The sequence below is a fragment of the Oncorhynchus keta genome, chromosome 22 (genome assembly GCF_023373465.1).
Source record: "Oncorhynchus keta strain PuntledgeMale-10-30-2019 chromosome 22, Oket_V2, whole genome shotgun sequence".
Taxonomy (NCBI): domain Eukaryota; kingdom Metazoa; phylum Chordata; class Actinopteri; order Salmoniformes; family Salmonidae; genus Oncorhynchus; species Oncorhynchus keta.
In genome coordinates, this window is record NC_068442.1 from 36,312,234 (window position 1) to 36,336,221 (window position 23,988).

At 44.3% G+C, this 23,988-nt stretch overlaps 1 protein-coding gene across 3 annotated transcripts in view; it reads right to left on the bottom strand.

Moving 5' to 3' along the window:
- The window catches only part of fbn2b (fibrillin 2b), a 143,132-nt gene that overhangs the window by 115,600 nt on the left and 3,544 nt on the right, over positions 1-23,988 (bottom strand). For all 3 annotated transcript variants that reach the window (XM_052475118.1, XM_052475116.1, XM_052475117.1), the window contains exons 3-6: positions 10,616-10,698; positions 9,435-9,536; positions 1,535-1,630; positions 1,308-1,403 (exon numbers count right to left, since the gene is read on the bottom strand). In XM_052475118.1, the coding sequence (XP_052331078.1) occupies positions 1,308-1,403; positions 1,535-1,630; positions 9,435-9,536; positions 10,616-10,698 (377 nt within the window). The remainder of the gene's footprint in view (positions 1-1,307; positions 1,404-1,534; positions 1,631-9,434; positions 9,537-10,615; positions 10,699-23,988) is intronic.

The window sequence follows — 23,988 nt, forward strand, 5'->3', positions numbered from 1 at the left end:
GCCAGGGGAGAGATCAGGGGGGAGAGCAGTGGGGAGAGAGCAAGGGGAATGGGGGAGAGCAGGGGTGAAGGGGAGAGCAGGGGGGAGAGAGCAGGGGGAAGAGCAGGGGGAGGCCAGGGGAGAGATCAGGGGGGAGAGCAGGGGGAGGCCAGGGGAGAGATCAGGGGGGAGAGCAGTGGGGAGAGAGCAAGGGGAATGGGGGAGAGCAGGGGTAAAGCGGAGAGCAGGGGGGAGAGAGCAGGGGGAGAGAGCAGGGGGAAGAGCAGGGGGAAGAGCAGGGGGAATGGGGGAGAGCAGGGCTGAAGGGGAGAGCAGAGGGAGAGAGCAGGGGGAATGGGGGAGAGCAGGGGTGAAGGGGAGAGCAGGGGGAGAGAGCAGGGGGAGTGGGGGAGAGCAGGGGTGAAGGGGAGAGCAGGGGGAGAGAGCAGGGGGAATGGGGGAGAGCAGGTGGAGGTCAGGGGAGAGATCAGGGGGGAGAGCAGTGGGGAGAGAGCAAGGGGAATGGGGGAGAGCAGGGGGAGGTCAGGGGAGAAAATCGCAGATACACAATCCAGATTACAATCCCTGGTTAAGCTCCCACGTGTCTGTCTGTCTGTACTTACTGTATGAAGTCATCCTACGGTCACACTATGTCTAGACTTGAAGTTAATATATGCTTTAATAGGAAATCTCTCGACTCCCCATCATTGGTACATGGAGGGGACTTTCACTTCTAGGACCAAGACTAATTTTCCATCAGGCAAGATCAAACACTGTCCTTCACTGTTCCTCTTATCTAGACTGATCTGAAGTTCATATATACAGTAGATCAAAGCCTTTAAAGGTCCTGGCTCACAAATGTCCACAGTACTGGTTGGTGTGTGATATGAAAGTTGGGTGGCATGTGGCTTCTCTCAGTCAGAGCACGAGGCACTGTTGTGATGTGTCTGTCTGTAAGAGGTTTTCAATAAATCTTGAGAACCAATGGATGTTGATAGAAGAAGGTTTCTTTAGTGTTAAATACCAAATCATTTTGGCTATAGTATTTAGTTTAAAAAAATTGTATTTTGGCTACAGCCTTCAACCATACACTTCAAACACATTGGTTTTTAACAATAAAGATCAAGAAACATTCCTGTGTCAACTTCCATTTATCCTCCAAGGTTGTTGAATACCTCTGGCATCTCCAGTCTGTTCCTCAGTTGATAATGTCTGTGAGCAGAAACAAGGGTTATGGGATGACCCAGGATCCCGTGTTGATTATGTAGCCACCTATGAGCAGACCCGTGGGTTTACAGTAGGAGTGAAGTGGAAATACTGGCTCTTACCTCTCTCGCACTGCGGGCCAGTGAAGCCGTAGACACAGGCACATCTGTTGGGCCCAATACAGCGCCCTCCGTTCTGGCAACCATTCTCACACACAGCTGCAGAGAAGAGAGGGGAAGAGGTGTGTGAGGGTTCTGAAACTAACACACGCGCGCACGAACACACACACACACTCATGCCACACATACACACACTAGCCGGGGGAGTGCTGAGTGAAGTAGATACTCACGCTGTCCACAGTGATTGCCGGTGTAACCCTTCTGACAGGAGCAGGAGTCTTCCTGGCAACTGCCTCCGTTCATACACCTGACGTTACAGCTCTGCACTGTGGGACAGACACACACACACACATACACACACACACACACACACACAGACACACACACACACACAGACACACACACACACACACACAGACACACACACACACACACACACACGCACACGCACACGCAGACGCAGACGCACACACACACACACACACACACACACACACACACACACACACACACACACACACACACACACACACACACACACACACACACACACACACACACACACACTGGGGTCAACAGATGCTGCCGGAACAACTTGCCGAGGACCTCGACTCAACCAGCTGGTGGTCACATACACAAGCACTGACCCCCAGGTGCTTGGTTTAACTTAGAACACCATTACAGTTCAACTCCATATTTGTGTAACAATGTTGTACAGCTAGGTCTAGTATCAGACGTGTGCCAAGACTAACAGTTCGTCCAATGGAATTGACACTTGGGTACTGACTGCCTTTTACATACTGGTATTTGGGCTGTAAAAGCATTTCAGTTCAACTCAACTATATCAACACTCACTTTGTACTATAACATTTGTAGAGCACTCTTACAGCAATTCTGGGCTGTACTTGTGTAGACTTAATTGTATTAGTATATTGTAGAGCACTTTACTGCCAAACAAGGCCCAGGCAGGCCCCACTCCAGCTACAGTATAATCAAACAGATTGTGGAGGCTATAAGTTGAGCCAGCTGTTTTCTATAGATGGGAATGTGCTGAGAGCTGAAAACCTCAATTCTGGAGGAGCAGCATACTCAGAACTCAAAGCAGTGAGCTTTCGACAGACTGAAAGACAGGAAAAGCCTGCCCGAAACAGATGGACAGGCAGGCAGGCAGACAGATACACAGACAGGCTTGACAGACAGACAAGAAGGCAGGCAGGCTGACAGACAGAATGACAGACAGTATGTTCGGGGGATGTGGGGAGATGTAAAACAGGACCCCCACTGCTCTGCTCTATCCAACCAGATCTGGCAGAGAGCAGCCATCCCAGATTGAGAAGTGTCAGCAGGCTTCAGTTAGGATGAAGCCTAGCCAAACTTGGCTAGCCGAACCGAACAAATGTGCTCGCATACTCCCTTAAAAGATCTTCACTTGAAAAACGTGAGAAAAGCCTGTCCATTTTGAGATGCCATAGTCAGTATACACTAACTCAAAATAGTCTGAATTAACCTAAGATAACTCAAGAAATGTGTAATTTCTGATGTTTTTGCAGAGGAGATCTTAGTAACGTAATTTTATATCTAACTAAGATGGGTGACACAATATGTCTCAATTAAAAAATGAAAACAAGTCGTCTCTCGTTGAATGACAATAAAGACTTTATTGAAGAATCCCTACTGTTGACCAATCACCAACGAAGGGGCGTAGACTTCAGCTCCGAACTTCGGCTTGCCTACAGAAGAAATGGTGTGCCTGAGCAGCAGAAAAAACTCTCACTGAAGTCCAAAATGAACAAAAACGTCACAAAACGTCATCTTACCGTGTTATGGGCTCTTAACCAACCATGATATTTTGTTAGTTTTTTCGCATTGTTCGTAACTTGTTTTATACATAATGTTGGTGCTACCGTCTCTTATGACCGAAAAGAGCCTCTGGACATCAGAACTGCGATTTCTCACCTCAAACTGTACGAAGAGTTGGTCTTCAATGAGTCGGACAGGAGGGACATACTACAGACACGACCAGGCCCAGATCCCCGTTATTCGATGGAGAAGGAAACTGAGATTTTGCGGAAAGAGATCAGGGTGACCTGTGAGGATCAGGCGATGAGTGGCTAATCTGCCCTTGCCTTCTGTCCTGCTAGCTCCGAGTGGCCAGGGACTTGAATCCAGGGAAACTTAAATCAGTTTTACCTCATTTCTATCAGCATGTTAAATGTGCAACCAGAGGGGGGAATCTAGACCACCTTTACTCCACACACAGAGACGTGTACAAAGCTCTCCCTTGCCCTCCATGTGGTCCTCCATTTAGCACAGACTGGAATATGTTCCGGGATTCTTCTGATGGCATTGAGGACTATACCACATCAGTCACTGGCTTTATCAATAAGTGCATCGAGGACGTCGTCCCCACAGTGACTGTACGTACATACCCCAACCAGAAGCCATGGATTACAGGGAACATTCGCACTGAGCTAAAGGGTAGAGCTGTCACTTTCAAGGAGCGGAACTCTAACCCGGAAGCTTAGAAGAAATCCAGCTATGCATTCAGACAAACCATCAAACAGGCAAAACGTCAATACAGGACTAAGATCGAATTGTACTACACCGGCTTCGAGCCTGCAAACGATTACAGACTATAAAGGGAAGCACAGCCGAGAGCTGCCCAGAGACAGAAGCCTACCAGAGAAGCTAAATTACTTTTATGCTTGCTTCGAGGCAAGTAACACCGAAACATACATGAGCACTCACAAACTTCTACAGATGCACAATCGAGAGCATCCTGGCGGGCTGTATCACCGCCTGGTACGGCAAATGCTCCGCCCTCAACCGTAAGGCTCTCCAGAGGGTAGTGAGGTCTGCACAACGCATCACCGGGGGCAAACTACCTGCCCTCCAGGACACCTACACCACCCAATGTTACAGGAAGGCCATAAAGATCATCAAGGACATCAACCACCCGAGCCACTGCCTGTTCACCCCGCTATCATCCAGAAGGCGAGGTCAGTACAGGTGCATCAAAGCTGGGACCGAGAGACTGAAAAACAGCTTCTATCTCAAGGCCATCAGACTGTTAAACAGCCACCACTAACATTGAGTGGCTGCTGCCAACACACTGTCATTGACACTGACCCAACTCCAGCCACTTTAATAATGGGAATTGATGGGAAATGATGTAAATATATCACTAGCCACTTTAAACAATGCTACCTTATATAATGTTACTTACCCTACATTATTCATCTCATATGCATACGTATATACTGTACTCTATATCATCGACTGCATCCTTATGTAATACATGTATCACTAGCCACTTTAACTATGCCACTTTGTTTACTTTGTCTACATACTCATCTCATATGTATATACTGTACTCGATACTATCTACTGTATGCTGCCCTGTACCATCACTCATTCATATATCCTTATGTACATATTCTTTATCCCCTTACACTGTGTATAAGACAGTAGTTTTGGAATTGTTAGTTAGATTACTTGTTGGTTATCACGCCATTGTCGGAACTAGAAGCACAAGCATTTCGCTACACTCGCATTAACATCTGCTAACCATGTGTATGTGACAAATAAAATTTGATTTGATTTGATTTGAGCGCATCAGTTGTTCTGGACGACTGTGTGATCACCCTCTCCATAGCCGATGTGAGTAAGACCTTTAAACAGGTCAACATTCACAAGGCCGCAGGGCCAGGCGGATTACCAGGACGTGCTCACCGAGCATGCGCTGACCAACTGGCATGTGTCTTTACTGACATTTTCAACCTCTCCCTGTCTGAGTCTGTAATACCAACATGTTTCAAGCAGACCACCATAGTCCCTGTGCCCAAGAACACTAAGGTAACCTGCCTAAATGACTACCGACCCGTAGCACTCACATCTGTAGCCATGAAGTGCTTTGAAAGGCTGGTCATGGCTCACGTCAACACCATTATCCCAGAAACCCTAGACCCACTCCAATTTGCATACCGCACCAACAGATCCACAGATGATGCCATCTCTATTTTACTCCACACTGCCCTTTCACACCTGCACAAAATTAACACCTATGTGAGAATGCTATTCATTAACTGCAGCTCAGCGTTCAACACCATAGTACCCTCAAAGCTCATTACTAAGCTAAGGATCCTGGGACTAAACACCTCCCTCTGCAACTGGATCCTGGAATTCCTGACGGGCCGCCCCCAGGTTTTAAGGGTAGGTAACAACACATCCGCCATGCTGATCCTCAACACGGGGGCCCCTCAGGGGTGTGTGCTCAGTCCCCTCCTCTACTCCCCGTTCACTCATGACAGGCACGACTCCAACACCATCATTACGTTTGCTCATGACACAACAGTGGTAGGCCTGATCACAGACAATGACGAGACAGCCTATAGGGAGGAGGTGAGACCAGGCCGTGTAGTGCAAGGACAACAACCTCTCCCTCAACGTGATCAAGACAAAGGAGATGATTGTGGAAAAGGAGGACCGAGCACGCCCCCATTCTCATCGACAGGGCTGTAGTGGAGCAGGTTGAGAGCTTCTAGTTCCTTGGCGTCCAAATCACCAACAAACGAACATGGTCCATGCACACCAAGACAGTCATGAAGAGAGCACAACAAAACCTATTCCCCCTCAGGAGACTGAAAAGATTTGGCATGGGTCCTCAGATCCTCAAAATGTTTTTGTAGCAGCACCATCGTGAGAATCCTGACGGGTAGTCATAGACTGTTCTCTGCTAGACTGTTATAGACTGCCCCCCCCCCTAATTACTGTAATTGATCCCCATTTCTCTTTCTGTCTTTACAGGATGTGATTCCTGAGGTGGTGAGGGGATACAGCATGACTGAATTTCCTGGAATTTCTTCACCTACAGTTTCTCTAGAACTTCCAGTTACTGTATATGACCCAGTAGTAGCGTTCTGACTAACTGTACACAGCTGGTCCAGCTAACGACCATTCTGACCCCAGGCCTGGCTAGCATCTCGTGCAGACACTTGGTGATGGATTAATGTGAATGCCTTTGGACTACAGGTTTATGGGTTTGTGTACAGGTCTATTCTCACTGGACTCAACCTCAGCTCAACCCAGAGCTCCAGGACAGTGGGCCATATTGTTGAACACCCACAGCATTCAGCCGAATCTCTTCTCAGGCCAACAGGGAAATGAAACATGAAATATGTCAATTCCAGCATGACGTAATCGTGCAATGGTTTCATCAAAGGAGAGGACATTTTTCAAATGTCTCTCATCTGTTCCAAAAAAGTGATTCTAGGTCACAAATGGGGGGATAGGAAGAACATCAGACATGGTTGTAAACTCTAAGTTTACAGAACCTTTGTGTTACAAACCATTCAGGGGCTGGAGGGGTCCATGTGTTTTCTCTTTAACGGGGGGTTGGTGGAAGTGGAGGGGGTGGAAAGGGGGCGAGATGGCCCGTTCTTGTGACCTGTGCCTAAAGCGCCACACATGCTGAACAACAGGTAGGAGGTTGGGGTCCCACAGACCCGGGGAACCACAATGTACCTCTGTGTGGCTGCCCTGTGGGTCGGCCTGCATCCTCCACATCTGTGTGATTTTTACGGGGGGTTGAGAGAGCACAGGAAACTAGTGGTCGTGGGTCTGAACACTGCAGCACTTTATGACTGTGTTCTGTTCTGTATAGGCTTATACGCAGCTCCTGGGAATAGTGACATGTCAACGTCAAGTTCACTATGGAGATGCCATGTCGTCAAATACAAGTGCTCATGCTGAAATGTTGACAAACTGTGTCTGAAACGATTCACAGCATGAAGTTTTTCATTGCCATGCAAATCAATCTGCCTTAAGTAACAGTGTAGTCTGGTGAGTTTGTCTGAATCACATTTCCATCTTTCACTTATGGACTTCAGTAAACAAAACTTAATCGGATTAGTAAAGTTAATCAAATAGGGCTGGAGAATCTCCATTCAAATATTTTTTGGGACCAGCTTCATCTGTGGCCCATAGTGTTGAAATGAACTTTGGAAGTGATTAGGGTTTCCAAGGTCTTCAGAACGCTTTCATCTGGGGCTCTTCTATCTGTGTAATAGATCTATATAATACCACTTCCCCACAGTTGAGCTGTGCTGAGGACGTTTGGACCCTGTTAGTTGACAGCTGTTTCTGAGGGACTGTGAGGTAACGGGAATTATAGTTCTGAGAAGAAGTCTGACATGACTGGACTGATCCAGGACACAACTGCTCCTCTGGAGACTAGATTATTATGGCCAACGGATATTTATATTGTCTACATTCATTTATTTGTCAGGCACCACGTTGTAACAAATTCTGCGATAATTAACAGATCTCCCTTAGGACAGGTCTCCCTTAGGACATGTCTCCCTTAGGACAGGTCTCCCTTAAATATGATTTGGACAATCTCAATGGGATGAACTTTATCAATAAAGAATAAATAAATCAAGTTTATTTGCCTCTGTGACGTCTGGAAATGAACCCACAGCTATATGAATATAGCACGTGTATGGGTTAAGATAGATATAAACAGCTTGATCAAAAACATGTTGCTAATTTCTTCTGAGTAGTTACAACCTCTACATTCCAGATGTGGCCTCTGAGCCATAAAAGTACTATCAATAACCTGACCAATGACTACGGTGTCAGAGACTGGATGTAATTAAAGGGAAGGGAAATGCACAGTATTTACCAAAAACTCTATATAGCTTCTGTTAGTCTGAATTACCCAAAGCAGTATTGCAACATAGGAAGGCCTGACATTTCTGTAAGGTGTCAAAGTGCTTTGCTTTCCTACTAAAAACAAGCACTGAGACACATAGTGGAAACTGAACACCCCAGTGAAATAGAGCCACAGGTCAACCTACATTATCAAAACATATGGAGGATTGATTTAGAGAGAGCAGGTTTTTATGAAGTATCAAATATAGCTTTATTGGACAGAAAGTCCCCAGCGCTATACTGCTGACCTGTACGAAACCTGTATGAAACAGAGGCCACGCTTTGACAGAGCCATTTCCCAGCACTGGCCGATTGGTGTATTTATGCCATTAGCAGTCATAAACATGCATGACCCTTGACCCCATAAAATCTCCCAGAAGGCCAGAGAGAGAGAACAGTCTTTATTGATAGACACAACTCACAGTGTTGAAATACAATATTTCTGGACCCTTTGCCAAAAATCAGACAAAACAAACTCTAGACCTACTATTCTTGTCCTAGTTTTTTTCTGGACAATCCCAATACTGTAAGGCCGGTCTGTAAAAAGCCCATAAACCCCCTGTATGAGAGCAGTGAGTGTGCAGTGAGTGTGACAATCAGTTCTCTACCACACTATGGGAAGCTCCTGCCTCTAGGGCCTCTCTCTCTCTCTCTGAGGGAAATGACTTCATACGGTTTCATACCACATCACTTGGCTCTGCTGGAGGCCTATCTTGTCTATGGAGGGACGTTAGCCGTTCATACTCTGCACATAAAGCTGGTGTTGGGCCTCTCTGGGGCATCTGACCAGTGTGGACTGTGGAGTCGATCCCTGTTTTACACCTCAGGGTCAGACGGGGAGGCCCGCGCTCAGGGCTCAGTGTGCGTGTACAAGGGCCTGAAGGGGCTAGGCGTGACTGACGAGACTGCCCGGGCCCAGCCGAGCTTGCAACATAGTAAGTGTTGTAGAAGTACTTCTCTAAAGGCTAGGAGCCCCAGCCATGTGTATTAATCCTCCCAAACCCTGTGACCCGGAGACTGCCGTCTGAAGCAGCTGAAAGTTTCAGGCTTAGAAATGGGCCATGTTTGAGAGCATCAAAACCATGGTGCATCATGGGTAAATTGTGACGGATCTACAAATAATATTGAGTAGTTATTTATGATGCAAGGTGATTTTTAGATCAGTCAGTCTCAACTCGCCTTTAAAGTCAGCTGCAATGTCGAACGCGCCCATGAATACACAGAGCGACCTAGGCAAACTCAATTTGAGATTTAGCAAATGAGAATGGTGATATTGTCACGGAACAGTGGTGCCAACTTGGATTTCTGTACTTTCCAGTATCTATAGCTGTAGTGGTGCATTGTGTGTGTTAGGTTGTCTTGAGTGGTGTTGGGGTGTATTGGGTGGTTTCTGGTAAATTGCTAGATGTTGTGACTCACCTCCGGCACCGGCCCCACAGCTGGGGGAGAGCTGTCCGCTACCGCAAGTGCACATGTTGGGTCTGGAGCAGAAGCCATCACCACACGAGTTACGGCAGATTGCTGGGAGGAGAGAGAGAAACAATGTCATATAGATGTCACAGCAACCTCTACACAGCCAGCCGGAAGAGGATGGCTCCCTTCTTGGCCAACTCTTTCAAATCAAATCAAATGTTAATGGTCACATATTTAGCAGATGTTATTGCGGGTGTAGCGAAATGCTCTGCAGGGTTTTGGCACTTCATTTGTGGGAAACCGCTACACAAATACAATAAGCTTCCATTTGATTTATTGGACTAGCAAAGGCAACCCACAATGACTCTAGTTATTTAGTCATCAACAAATTGATATAATGTAATATAACTTATTAGTACTTGGCGTGATCCTGGACAACACCCTGTCGTTCTCAACTAACATCAAGGCGGTGGCCCGTTCCTGTAGGTTCATGCTCTACAACATCCGCAGAGTACGACCCTGCCTCACACAGGAAGCGGCGCAGGTCCTAATCCAGGCACTTGTCATCTCCCGTCTGGATTACTGCAACTCGCTGTTGGCTGGGCTCCCTGCCTGTGCCATTAAACCCCTACAACTCATCCAGAACGCCGCAGCCCGTCTGGTGTTCAACCTTCCCAAGTTCTCTCACGTCACCCCGCTCCTCCGCTCTCTCCACTGGCTTCCAGTTGAAGCTCGCATCCGCTACAAGACCATGGTGCTTGCCTACGGAGCTGTGAGGGGAACGGCACCTCAGTACCTCCAGGCTCTGATCAGGCCCTACACCCAAACAAGGGCACTGCGTTCATCCACCTCTGGCCTGCTCGCCTCCCTACCACTGAGGAAGTACAGTTCCCGCTCAGCCCAGTCAAAACTGTTCGCTGCTCTGGCTCCCCAATGGTGGAACACACTCCCTCACGACGCCAGGACAGCGGAGTCAATCACCACCTTCCGGAGACACCTGAAACCCCACCTCTTTAAGGAATACCTAGGATAGGATAAAGTAATCCTTCTCACCCCCTTAAAAGATTTAGATGCACTATTGTAAAGTGACTTCCACTGGATGTCATAAGGTGAATGCACCAATTTGTAAGTCGCTCTGGATAAGAGCGTCTGCTAAATGACTTAAATGTAAATGTAAATGTACTTACGGACGATACACTGGTTCCCTGCAGGCAGAGTCTTCCAGCCAGGGCAACAGTAGGAGTGGAAGCGAGAGCCACACACATTGGGCCTTCAAAAGGGGAAAACAGGGAAAACAAACTCAGTACTCAAGCCCCAATATAATTTAGGCAAAGTCCTCAACAAATACACATTGTCATGATTATTTTCCAAGTGCTCAGAGACCCGCTTTCACTCTAAACGGACCCAACGTTGATCCGAAGCCTCCCAGAACGGTAGACATTTTTAAATGAGGCTTACACAAAAATATCAGTTTGTTTTCAGTCATACTCAATGTAAACTTCCCAAGAAATAGGAGATATTTATAAACACCTTTCTCTAAGCCTCCCTGGTCTCTGGTCTTCTGGCATCCTGCCCGGTACCCCTCCTGGAGTCCAGGTTCTGCCTGCTGATTGGTACTGGGAGTTTTTTATTTTTTATTATTGGACGGAAGGCTGGCCTGACACCTGACACATGTAAGAGTCATCACACAGCTTGGAGTGTGGCTGACTGGTCTGCCAGGTTATCCACAACATCCCCCTGAGGAAACGGCCCAACCACATCTACAGGTCTGTCTCTGGTTTACACATAATGAACCTGGCCTCAAGTACCCTAACGGCCATACTGAATTGTCCCAAACTCTTAGTGTCTTCAGAGCCTCTAATGTAGGGGTACTCAACTACTATTTGGTGTGGATGGATATCGTCCTTTATCGGTGCTGTGGTACAGCGTAGTAACAAACATATTTGTCCAAGAAACATGTTGTTATATAAAATGTACATTACATGAGACAAAAAATTGAATTAATTACAACTTCTTTCGAATGTAAATATGTGCAACATTGCATCAACATAGCTGAGGAACAGAAGTGGTTGCATACTTGTCTATGCAAAACAGTGCACTGTGAACCATTGTACATGGGCCTTGAATTATTATTATTTATATTTCTTATGAAATAAAGTGCATGTTTTGTGGAGAATAAAGGAGAGTTGAACAAAAATAATCATCTGAATGCACAGCATTCATCTGTGGGCCATGCAATATTCATATTGAGCATCTGTGGGCCATGCAATATTAATGTTGAGCATCTGTGGGCCATGCATTATCCATGTTGAGCATCTGTGGGCCATACAATATTCATGTTGAGTCACTGTGGGCCATGCAATATTCATGTTGAGACACCGTGGGTCATGCAATATTCATGTTGAGCATCTGTGGGCCATGCAATATCCATGTTGAGCATATGTGGGCCATACAATATTCATGTTGAGTCACTGTGGGCCATGAAATATTCATGTTGAGACACTGTGGGTCATGCAATATTCATGTTGAGAAACTGTGGGTCATGCAATATTCATGTTGAGCATTTGCGGGCCATGCAATATTCATGTTGAGACACTGTGGGTCATGCAATATTCATGTTGAGTCACTTTGGGACATGCAATATTCATGTTGAGTCACTGTGGGCCATACAATATTCATGTTGAGTCACTGGGCCATGCAATATTCATGTTGAGTCACTCTGGGACTTGCGATATTCATGTTGAGTCACTGTGGGCCATGCAATATTCATGTTGAGTCACTCTGGGACTTGCAATATTCATGTTGAGTCACGGTGGGCCATACAATATTCATGTTGAGTCACTGTGGGACTTGCAATATTCATGTGGAGTCATTGTGGGCCATACAATATTCATGTTGAGTCACGGTGGGCCATACAATATTCATGTTGAGTCACTGTGGGGCATACAATATTCATGTTGAGTCACGGTGGGCCATGCAATATTCATGTTGAGTCACAGTGGGCCATACAATATTCATGTTGAGTCACTGTGGGGCATGCAATATTCATGTTGAGTCACTTTGGGACTTGCAATATTCATGTTGAGTCACTGTGGGCCATGCAATATTCATGTTGATTCATTCTGGTACTTTCCCTGCATTAATGAGAGAAATTACACTTTCTGTCTCTTGCCAATGCTTTGAACTTTGACACAAATGGAGTGAGAGCCACTCTGAGACACTGGTGCAGGTGTTCATTGGTGGGCTTGGTGCGGTATTTGTTTTGATTAAAGTTAATTGTGGAGAAGGCTGATTCACAGTTGTATGTGGAGCCAAACATGGTCAGGATGTATAATGTCAGTTTCTTGAGAACAGGGAGATCGGCTGCAGGCACCATCTTTCCCCAGAAAGTGGCAGGGTCACAATCACCAGCCTGCTCCTTCAAAGACACATTTTCTTGCAGCTCAATCAACTACATTTGTAGTTATGCAACATCTACCCATCTGAAGAACTGTTTTGCTTCTTCTGACAACTTTGTCACATTTGTGACCAAGAGGGGGTTCTGGATGAGCAGTAGCAATTCTCTTCCAACAGTGAAGTCATTAAAGAGAGCCTTGAAGTTATCCATCAACTTCTGGATGAAATCAACATGGTTGGGAACATCTTTGTCTCCCTGCGTTTGCACCAGAAGATTGGGAAAACAGACATGGTCTCCCTGGAGATCACTCTTGAAAAACTCAACATTTCTTCTGGAAAGCACGGACTTCTGTTATTGTATCACACACTGTGTTGACCCATCCCTGCAGCTGCACATTCAGTTGATTAAGGTGTGATGTAATGTCTGTCAATAATGCAACTGTTTCCATATTCTCCTCATCTTCCAAAAACTCAGAAAACTGAGTTGCCTTGTCACACTTTTGCTCTAATAAAAAACTTTGATTTACTCCAAAAGTGTTCCAAAACCCTGCCTTTGCAGAGCCATCTGACATTGTTGTGCAGTAGTAAGTCATCAAAACTGGCATTGGCCTCTGTCAGAATGCCTCATAGCAGACAATGTTGTAGGGATGATGTTGCTCTCAAAAAGTTGAAAAAAGTTTCATCATCATTGTCATGACCTCAGAATACTATTTCCCAAGACTGGCACACAGGACAGGTTGATGGATGAAGCAGTGATATGATGTCAGGTCCTCTTTCAAACGTGCAACCAGTCCCCTCCCTCTTCCTATCATGGCTGGAGCTCTGTGGTGATGGAGACCTCTGACTTCAAATCTATCCCCCTCTTTGTCAGCATCCATTTGATGGCCTCATGGATATCCTCTCCCCATGTTTAGTTTAGTTTAGTTTATTTTTACAGGGACAGTGCACATTAATCAACGTTTCAGTAAAAGTGCCGGTTTTAGCCAGCCGGCTAATTTTCAACCGCAGTCCCTGGGCAGGTTATTAAAAACAATTACAATATAGACAATAGCACCATAGACATAGCAACATAGCAACATAGGACAAGCAAGACATAGCATACAGACAGAGCAACATAGAACAAAAAGCAGCAAGACAAAATTCATAAAAGCAACAAAGTGTTTCCACACCTCACAAGCTACAGACAACATGGAAAGCGGCAACACACAGCTAGGGACCATGTTCACAAATCTGATTGACCTTTAGCCATGTCTTCAAGCATTTTGTGAAAGTGTGATATGTGGTGCAGTTATGTGTGTCTGATGGCAGTGTATTCCAGACATGGGAAGCTCTCACAGAGAATGCAGATTTACTAAAGGTGCTTTTCCTTAGGGGAACTATACAGTCGCCTCTCATGGCAGACCTTGTGGATCTGCTGCCATATGTCTGGGTTTTCTGTTTAACAAAAATATTGAGTGGAGGGGGAGCCAGGCCATTAAGGATCTTGAATACAAGACATGCGTCGGTGTATTGCACAAGATTTTCCCAACTCAAGAGCTCATGTTTTCTAAGGATGTGACAATGATGATGGCTATTGGGCTTCCTATCAAGCACTTTGAGAGCCTGTTTGTAGACAGACTGAATAGGTTTTAATGTTGTACAGCAAGCTTGGGCCCAACTAGTCAAGCAGTATGTTAAGTGGGGAGTATCATAGATTTGAAGTACAGTTTTGCTACCTCTGTAGTCAAACAATTTCGTATAAATCGGAAATTAGCTAGATTGAATTTAGTTATTTGAATTACCTTTTTCACATGCTTTTTAAAAGAGAGGTTGGAATCAAGTATGATGCCAAGGTACTTAAAATCGGATACCACCTGGAGCTTCTCCCTGACACATAGACATCTGGCTCAGTAGCATCTGTTGCCCTCTTTGTCAAGAACATGCAAACAGTTTTTTCACATTGAGATGCAAACACGAGTCACTGAGCCACTTTGTAACCTGGACCATTACAGTAGTGAGTTCTTGTGCAGCTTGTTGTTTGCTCTTTGCATGCACATATATCACTGTATCATCTGCATACATTTGAACTTCAGACCCAGTACAGACAGAAGGCAGATCATTAATGTACAGGCTGAACAGGAGGGGCCCCAGTACTGACCCTTGGGGCACGCCCACATTATAGCTACGAGTGGGCGACAGCTCATTGCTCACTCTGACACACTGAGTTCTGCCTTCAAGGTATGATTTCATCCATCTCAAGGCATCAGGGGAAAAGTTGAACTTGGACAATTTTGTGATGAGAATCTCATGGTTAACAGTATCAAAAGCCTTCCTTAGGTCCAGAAACACAGCCCCAACAGCACCCCCTTTGTCCATCTTGGACTTCACATTTTCCAGAAGAAAGCAGTTGGCCGTTTCTGTGGAGTGTTTCGCTCTGAAGCCAAACTGCATGGAGTGTAATGTGAAAGGGCTGTTGTTGAGGTGGGCAATCAGTTGTTCTGCTACACACTTTTCAACAACCTTTGACACCACAGGTAGTATACTAATGGGCCGGTAGTTACTCACGTCAGCAGGGTCGCCTGATTTAAAGATGGCCGTTATTATGGCCGACTTCCATACCCTTGGAAACACACCGAGACCAATAGATGTGTTTGTGACCTTAGTAATGGGGCCAATGAGTGACTCTTTGTAGTTTTTAAGAAAGGTAGAGTCCATCCCAAACACATCTTTGTGTGTGTGCTTCTGGATTTGTAAAGCCCAACATCTCCTCACAGAATGAATTCTTTATTTTGTTATAAAATCTGACAAACACCAGAAGCTGGGAATTATCAGTGTTATCTGTTGATTCATCCACAGCTAATGAAATGCATGGCCTCATCAAGTTGTGAAGTTAAATCTTCGGCTAATATTTCAGTTCTCCTCATTGCTGTGGAATCTGACAGTGGGATCTGTATGATATTTTTGTTTACCTTCAAGCAAGGTGTCAGCCAACGTCAGACATGCATTCTTTTACCATCTCAGCGAGTGAAAAGTTTTTAAAAAATGTTTTCCCTAAACCCAAGCTATCCTCCATTGCATGTTGTTGGGCTGTCAGGGAATTGACAAGGACTTTGGTAGACCTCTCAAGCGGGGATTTGAGTTGGTTAATCTTGTTTGTTCTCACCTCCGTGTTCAGGGGATACTTCTGATCAAATTTACCATGCCTGGTGTCATAATGGCACTTAACATTGGCACTTTCCACGAGAGCTACGGACTCACTGCATATCAGACACATCAGTTTGGGCTAGTTGCGGGGAGAATTAATAAATACTGTTCCATCCACTTGTCTTTGAATATACGGTTTTCAGAGTCAACTTTTCTTTTTTTTGAACAAGCCATATTAACAAAGATACTGCTAACTAAGCTCCTTCTATCTCTGATATTTACAGTTGAACCGTGGTCAAATCTTTCTGTTTCTTTCTGCCTCCTTGTCCCAAGGTTCCACTGAGGATATTTGGATTCATGTGATTGGGTAAGAAGCGACCTCTTGTATTTGCATATAATCACGCAATTGGATTAGACGGGGCATTAGTAGAGGTAAGCGTTGCTTCGAGAGAGAGCAGGAAAGAGAGTTTGCTGAGTTAAAGAGACCGCTGAGACCGGTTGATTTTTTTAAAGCTGTCTCAAAATAATGTATTGAATTTATAAAACAAAATTTGATGTTATCCAGTCCGGATTGACCCTTCTCTGGGTTCCAGATCAGTACACCTGTCCTCAGGTTGAGTTTGGCTACTCTAATGCATGGGTGTTAAATATACCAGGCCTGCGAGGGGGTCCAATCTAGCCGCGAGTGGTTTGAAATATACCAACCAATAACAACTCAGTATACTTTATATAGACTAAAACCAAATCCAAGGTGTGTAGAAATGATAATGGACCTACATTCATACAGTTTCTTGACTGTGTCCAGCTCGCTTGCTAATAATCACCGAAAAAAACATAGATAGAGGACTATCTGTAGTTTGGATCTTTAGATCGACCGAAAGCAGAGCAGAGAAGAGTACACCTCCAACAGCATTACCAGATGGCACAGAGACAGACAATGGTGGAAGGACGGAGAAAGAGAGAGGGAGACAGGGAAAGGGAAGAGATATATAAAGATATATATAGAGAGATAGAAGAGGGAAAGGAGAGAGACAGAAATTAAAGGTTAGTCGGTGAAAAGACAGAACGATGGGAAAGGGATCAGTAGGAGGTAAAGGAAAACAAGTTGATGTTAAGGAGAGGAGGAAGGACTCAGAGGAGGGAGTAGAAAACAGAGCAGCAGATAAGGAAACAGAAAAAAGGGAAGCAAGATTTTCTTGGGTCATACAGTATAAAAATCTTGAAAAATGCAGTTTTGACATACACAAAAACAGAGCAAGAGTACAACATTCTAACAATGAATGGTTCATAAACTTTGCCCGAATATGGAAAATGAATGCTGTTTTCAGCGCTAAATTTAAAGCTGGAATCTGCATAAGGTGAAACACTGTCACCGGTGCATTAGTTTGTTGTTGTTATTTGAAACTCATTTAAATTAGATCAGAGAAGTGTGTTGTAACTATTGCCAAATAATTACATTAGCATATATTGCTAAGAATGTGACAGTAGTGTGATTCCCTTAGCGGGTCTAAAACCTAGGCCACCAACACCAATGACAAACACTCTAACCACTGTCCCAATACGGGATATCTCTAGGGCATGTGCTTATTTGGCCAGTACAGTTAAGCCCTGTCCAAAAGAAACCCTAACCCCTTCTCCCGAGGCACCGGTGTAGAACTAAAACAATTACATAGTTGTAAGCAATAGGGTGAATGTACTTTGAAGTAAATATCAGCTCTGTTAAAAGTACACTCAAGAAAAACTTTAATTGAGCATAGTGACTCAGGCGTATCATTAAAACAGGTTAATATGCCCCACCAACATCATACAACTTTACAGAAAGCCCTTCAATTGTTGAAATTAGTCATCAATTTTGAGAGAACAGTCAAATTAACTGATAACTGACACAGACATGGTGGCGTAGAAGAACAATCTGAATGCTGTGAATCAAGAGGTTGTAAGTTCAACTCCCAACTGAGGACATGTTGAATAATAATTACTGTATAAATGAACATGCATAATGTAATCATTTGTGTCACATATGTAAGTTGAAAGCACTTCTCCTAAACCACAGAAAACTGGACATGAATGTTCTTGCAATGTTCCCATGAAATGTGTCTAGAACAGTAATATCTTAACTTCTAAAACATGGTAACAACATTCTGCTTAAGTTCTATTTGACAATAAGGGAATGGTATCTTGGAAGCATTCTTTGCACATGCTGGGAACATTCCTATGAAACAGTTAGTTATTAATGACCTAATGAGACTCTTAAGGGAACATTCTCGAGCATAAATTGGCATTTAGGCTTGTGAGTGTTTCAACAATGGATCTTTCACATTCTTTTGGAGAGATTGGAAACCCAAATTGGTCTACACGGACAAGTTCCCGCATGGTTTAGATCTTATCTGTCGGAGAGATATCAGTTTGTCTCTGTGAATGGTTTGTCCTCTGACAAATCAACTGTAAATTTCAGTGTTCCTCAAGGTTCCGTTTTAGGACCACTATTGTTTTAACTATATATTTTACCCCTTGGGGATGTCATTCGAAAACATAATGTTAACTTTCACTGCTATGCGGAATGACATCCAACAGCTGTACATTTCAATGAAACATGGCGAAGCCCCAAAATTGCCCTCGCTAGAAGCATGTGTTTCACACATAAGGAAGTGGATGGCTGCAAACTTTCTACTTTTAAACTCGGACAAAACAGAGATGCTTGTTCTAGGTCCCAAGAAACAAAGAGATCTTCTGTTGAATCTGACAATTAATCTTAATGGTTGTACAGTCGTCTCAAATAAAACTGTGAAGGACCTCGGCGTTACTCTGGACCCTGATCTCTCTTTTGAAGAACATATCAAGACCATTTCAAGGACAGATTTTTTCGAACTACGTAACATTGCAAAAATCAGAAACTTTCTGTCCAGAAATGATGCAGAAAAATGTATCCATGCTTTTGTCACTTCTAGGTTAGACTACTGCAATGCTCTACTTTCCGGCTACCCGGATAAAGCACTAAATAAACTTCAGTTAGTGCTAAATACGGCTGCTAGAATCCTGACGAGAACCAAAAAATGTGATCACATTACTCCAGTGCTAGCCTCCTGCACTGGCTTCCTGTCAAAGCAAGGGCTGATTTCAAGGTTTTACTGCTAACCTACAAAGCATTATATGGGCTTGCTCCTACCTATCTCTCTGATTTGGTCCTGCCATACATACCTACACGTACGCTACGGTCACAAGACGCAGGCCTCCTAATTGTCCCTAGAATTTCTAAACAAACAGCTGGAGGCAGGGCTTTCTCCTATAGAGCTCCATTTTTATGGAATGGTCTGCCTACCCATGTCAGAGACGCAAACTCAGTCTCAACCTTTAAGTCTTTACTGAAGACTCATCTCTTCAGTGGGTCATATGATTGAGTGTAGTCTGGCCCAGGAGTGGGAAGGTGAACGGAAAGGCTCTGGAGCAACGAACCGCCCTTGCTGTCTCTGCCTGGCCGGTTCCCCTCTTTCCACTGGGATTCTCTGCCTCTAACCCTATTACAGGGCCTGAGTCACTGGCTTACTGGGGCTCTCTCATACCGTCCCTGGGAGGGGTGCGTCACCCGAGTAGGTTGAGTCACTGATGTGGTCGTCCTGTCTGGGTTGGCGCCCCCCCTTGGGTCGTGCCGTGGCGGAGATCTTTGTGGGCCATACTCAGCCTTATCTCAGGATGGTAAGTTGGTGGTTGAAGATATCCCTCTAGTGGTGTGGGGGCTGTGCTTTGACAAAGTGGGTGGGGCTATATCCTTCCTGTTTGGCCCTGTCCGGCGGTGTCCTCGGATGGGGCCACAGTGTCTCCTGACCCCTCCTGTCTCAGCCTCCAGTATTTATGCTGCAGTAGTTTATGTGTCGGGGGGCTAGGGTCAGTTTGTTATATCTGGAGTACTTCTCCTGTCCTATTTGGTGTCCTGTGTGAATTTAAGTGTGCTCTCTCTAATTATCTCTTTCTCTCTTTCTTTCTCTCTCTCGGAGGACCTGAGCCCTAGGACCATGCCTCGGGACTACCTGACATGATGACTCCTTGCTGTCCCCAGTCCACCTGGCCGTGCTGATGCTCCAGTTTCAACTGTTCTGCCTTATTATTATTGGACCATGCTGGTCATTTATGAACATTTGAACATCTTGGCCATGTTCTGTTATAATCTCCACCCGGCACAGCCAGAAGAGGACTGGCCACCCCACATAGCCTGGTTCCTCTCTAGGTTTCTTCCTAGGTTTTGGTCTTTCTAGGGAGTTTTTCCTAGCCACCGTGCTTCTACACCTGCATTGCTTGCTGTTTGTGGTTTTAGGCTGGGTTTCTGTACAGCACTTTGAGATATCAGCTGATGTACGAAGGGCTATTTAAATAAATTTGATTTGATCTTTCCTAAAACAGCCACAGATCATTGAGCACATGTTAGGCTACACATTACAGACAGTAGCCTACAAGTAGCAAAATATGACTAAATTGATTGAACATGAAATGTATTCCAATATGATTGAAATAGGCCTATAGCCTATACTGTTTATATTTTAATGCAGTCGTCTCGGTTTTCATTTGAAGCATCTTTATACATCGCTTGTTTGTATGAATTGCAAAGACATTGGTAACTTTGTATTTGTAGTCAACTTTGTTCTGAAGTTATCGGAGAGCATGGCGCTTGTAACGCCAGGGTAGTGGGTTCGATTCCCGGGACCACCCATACGTAGAATGTATGCACACATGACTGTAAGTCGCTTTGGATAAAAGCGTCTGCTAAATGGCATATATTATTATTATTAGGTCACAGAGACAGATGAACCATGTGTATCTATGTTTAGCGGAGATCTTCTGTGTATAAATTGACGCGGGAGGGAAAAAATGAACCTAATGATGCACTTAGTTGTTCTACGATTGGTCATGATGTAGGCGTTAGATTACAAACATTTTCAAGTGCAATGTTAATAACTATGGTTTTGGGAAACAACTTTGAGATTTAATGATGCTCCTACAAAGGTTCTAACTAGAGGTTGATGGATTATGATTTTTCAACGCAGATACCGATACCGATTATTGGAGGACCAAAAACCCCCAATACCGATTAATCGGCTGATTTGTATATACTGTATATATTTGTAACGACGATTACAACAATACTGAACGAACAATGAACCCTTTTATTTTAACTTAATATAATATCAATTTAGTCTCAAATTTAGTGGTCAAATCCGGAAACTATAATTTCGAAAACAAAACGTTTATTCTTTCAGTGGAATACGGAACAGTTACGTATTTTATCTAACGGGTGGCATCCATAAGTCTAAATATTGCTGTTACATTGCACAACCTTCAATGTTATGTCATAATTTCGTAAAATTCTGGCAAATTAGTTCACAACGAGCCAAGCAGCCCAAACTGTTGCATATACCCTGACTCTGCGTGCAACGAACGCAAGAGAAGTGACACAATTTCCCTAGTTTAATATTGCCTGCTAAAATGAATTTCTTTTAACTAAATATACAGGTTTCAAAAAATATACTTCTGTGTATTGATTTTAAGAAAGGCATTGATGTTTATGGTTAGGTACATTCGTGCAACTATTGTGCTTTTTCACAAATGCACTTTTGTTAAATCATCCCCCGCTTGGCAAAGTTGGCTGTCTTTGTTAGGAAGAAATAGTCTTCACAGTTCGAAACGAGCCAGGCGGCCCACACTGCTGCATATACCCTGACTCTGGTGCACAGAGCGCAAGAGAAGTGACACAATTTCCCTAGTTAAATAAATTCATGTTAGCAGGCAACATTAACTAAATATGCAGGTTTAAAAATACATACTTGTGTATTGATTTTAAGAAAGTCGTTGATGTTTATGGTTCGGTACACATTGGTGCAACGACAGTACTTTTTTCTCGAATGCGCTTGTTAAATCACCCGTTTGGCGAAGTAGGCTGTGATTCAATGATAAATTAACAGGCACCGCATCATTTATATGCAACGCAGGACAAGCTAGATAAACTAGTAATATCATCATCCATGTGTAGTTAACAAGTGATTATGTTAAGATTGATTGTTTTTTATAAGATACGTTGAATGCTAGCTAGCACCTTACCTTGGCTCCTTGCTGCACTCACATAACAGGTAGTCAGTCTGCCACGCAGTCTCCTTGTGGAGTGCAATGTAATCGGCCATGATTGGTCTCCAAAATGACGATTACCAATACCAATTGTTATGAAAACTTGAAATGGGCCATTCCGATTAATCGGTCGACTTCTAGTTCTAACGAAGAACTTAGTCTTAAAATGCTTTTGGGAAACAGGGCTCAGGTCACTGTCAACAACATATGTAGTCAGCTAGCATATCTTCTGGCTTTTTCTCAGTCCTTTGATCTTACAGACCAATATATAGGCTAGAGGCCTTCTGGGGGCCACATGCTCCTGGCTTGAAGGTGCAAACTCAACAGTTATGAGACAGAGTGTCTGTGGCTCTTCACATGGAGGATTCCAGAGGGCCAGAAGTTCAGAGCCAGACAGTTCAGAGGCAGAGCAGGAGGTACTGCTGGGAAATAAAGTGGGTGGTTGGGGGGCTGTTAAGACAACAGTAAAGTCTGAAACCCTGGGCTGTGGAGTATTCAGCCATTAGATAAACACTGTTCACACAACAAAGACCAGTGTAATGACCACAATTAAAATAATCTCTCCCTCGCAGAGGGAATCTGTGACTGTGATGCTGTACCCCTATTAAAATAATCTCTCCCTCGCAGAGGGAATCTGTGACTGTGATGCTGTACCACTATTAAAATAATCTCTCCCTCGCAGAGGGAATCTGTGACTGTGATGCTGTACCACTATTAAAATAATCTCTCCCTCGCAGAGGGAATCTGTGACTCTGATGCTGTACCACTATTAAAATAATATCTCCCTCACAGAGGGAATCTGTGACTCTGGTGCTGTACCACTATTAAAATAATCTCTCCCTCGCAGAGGGAATCTGTGACTCTGGTGCTGTACCACTATTAAAATAATCTCTCCCTTGCAGAGGGAATCTGTGACTCTGATGCTGTACCACTATTAAAATAATCTCTCCCTCACAGAGGGAATCTGTGACTCTGATGCTGTACCACTATTAAAATAATCTCTCCCTCGCAGAGGGAATCTGTGACTGTGATGCTGTAGCACTATTAAAATAATCTCTCCCTCGCAGAGGGAATCTGTGACTCTGATGCTGTACCACTATTAAAATAATATCTCCCTCACAGAGGGAATCTGTGACTCTGATGCTGTACCACTATTAAAATAATCTCTCCCTCGCAGAGGGAATCTGTGACTCTGATGCTGTACCACTATTAAAATAATATCTCCCTCACAGAGGGAATCTGTGACTCTGATGCTGTACACAATGTTTCGTGAAAGACTTTCCAATTTCATGTCATGTCAATGTCATTGTGTTGTGAGGGGGGCTTTCAACTTGGATAATCTGTATATGTTGGGTGCTAATATTGTCATCCTATAAAGAATAGTGTTGTAGAACTTAAAAGATATGGAAAGAATCCACAGGCTTTGTTACTTGCCATGAAAAGCCTGCTGGCATCCCCCGGCCATTCAGTTTCTGAATTGTTGCATTCGCTACATTATTATTTTATGCAACACGGTTCTGCTTCACTGAGCAGATCAAAGAATAAGATTGCTAGACCAGAACAGCCCACTACGTGTGTTCTGAGTCAACCATTGAGCGAATGTGACACAGGTCAAGCCTGAAGTGGCCTTGTGTCTAGCTAGCTCTCAGACGAAATGGCTCCAATGAGACTCAATTTATGTCAGGCAGAGTTGTCCAATGGCTGCTGAATTAATCACACTGACTGACAAGAAAACAGCAACTCAGTCCTATGTGTGCCTTACCGCCACTCAAATTTGAAAAGGGAAGGTATTTTACATCCACCGGATAGGTGCAGTGAAATGTATTGTTTTTTACAGGGTCAGCCATAATAGTACCTCAACCCTAAAGCAAATTAGGGTTAAGAGCCTTGCTCAACACATTTATTTTACCTTGATGACTCGGGTATTCAA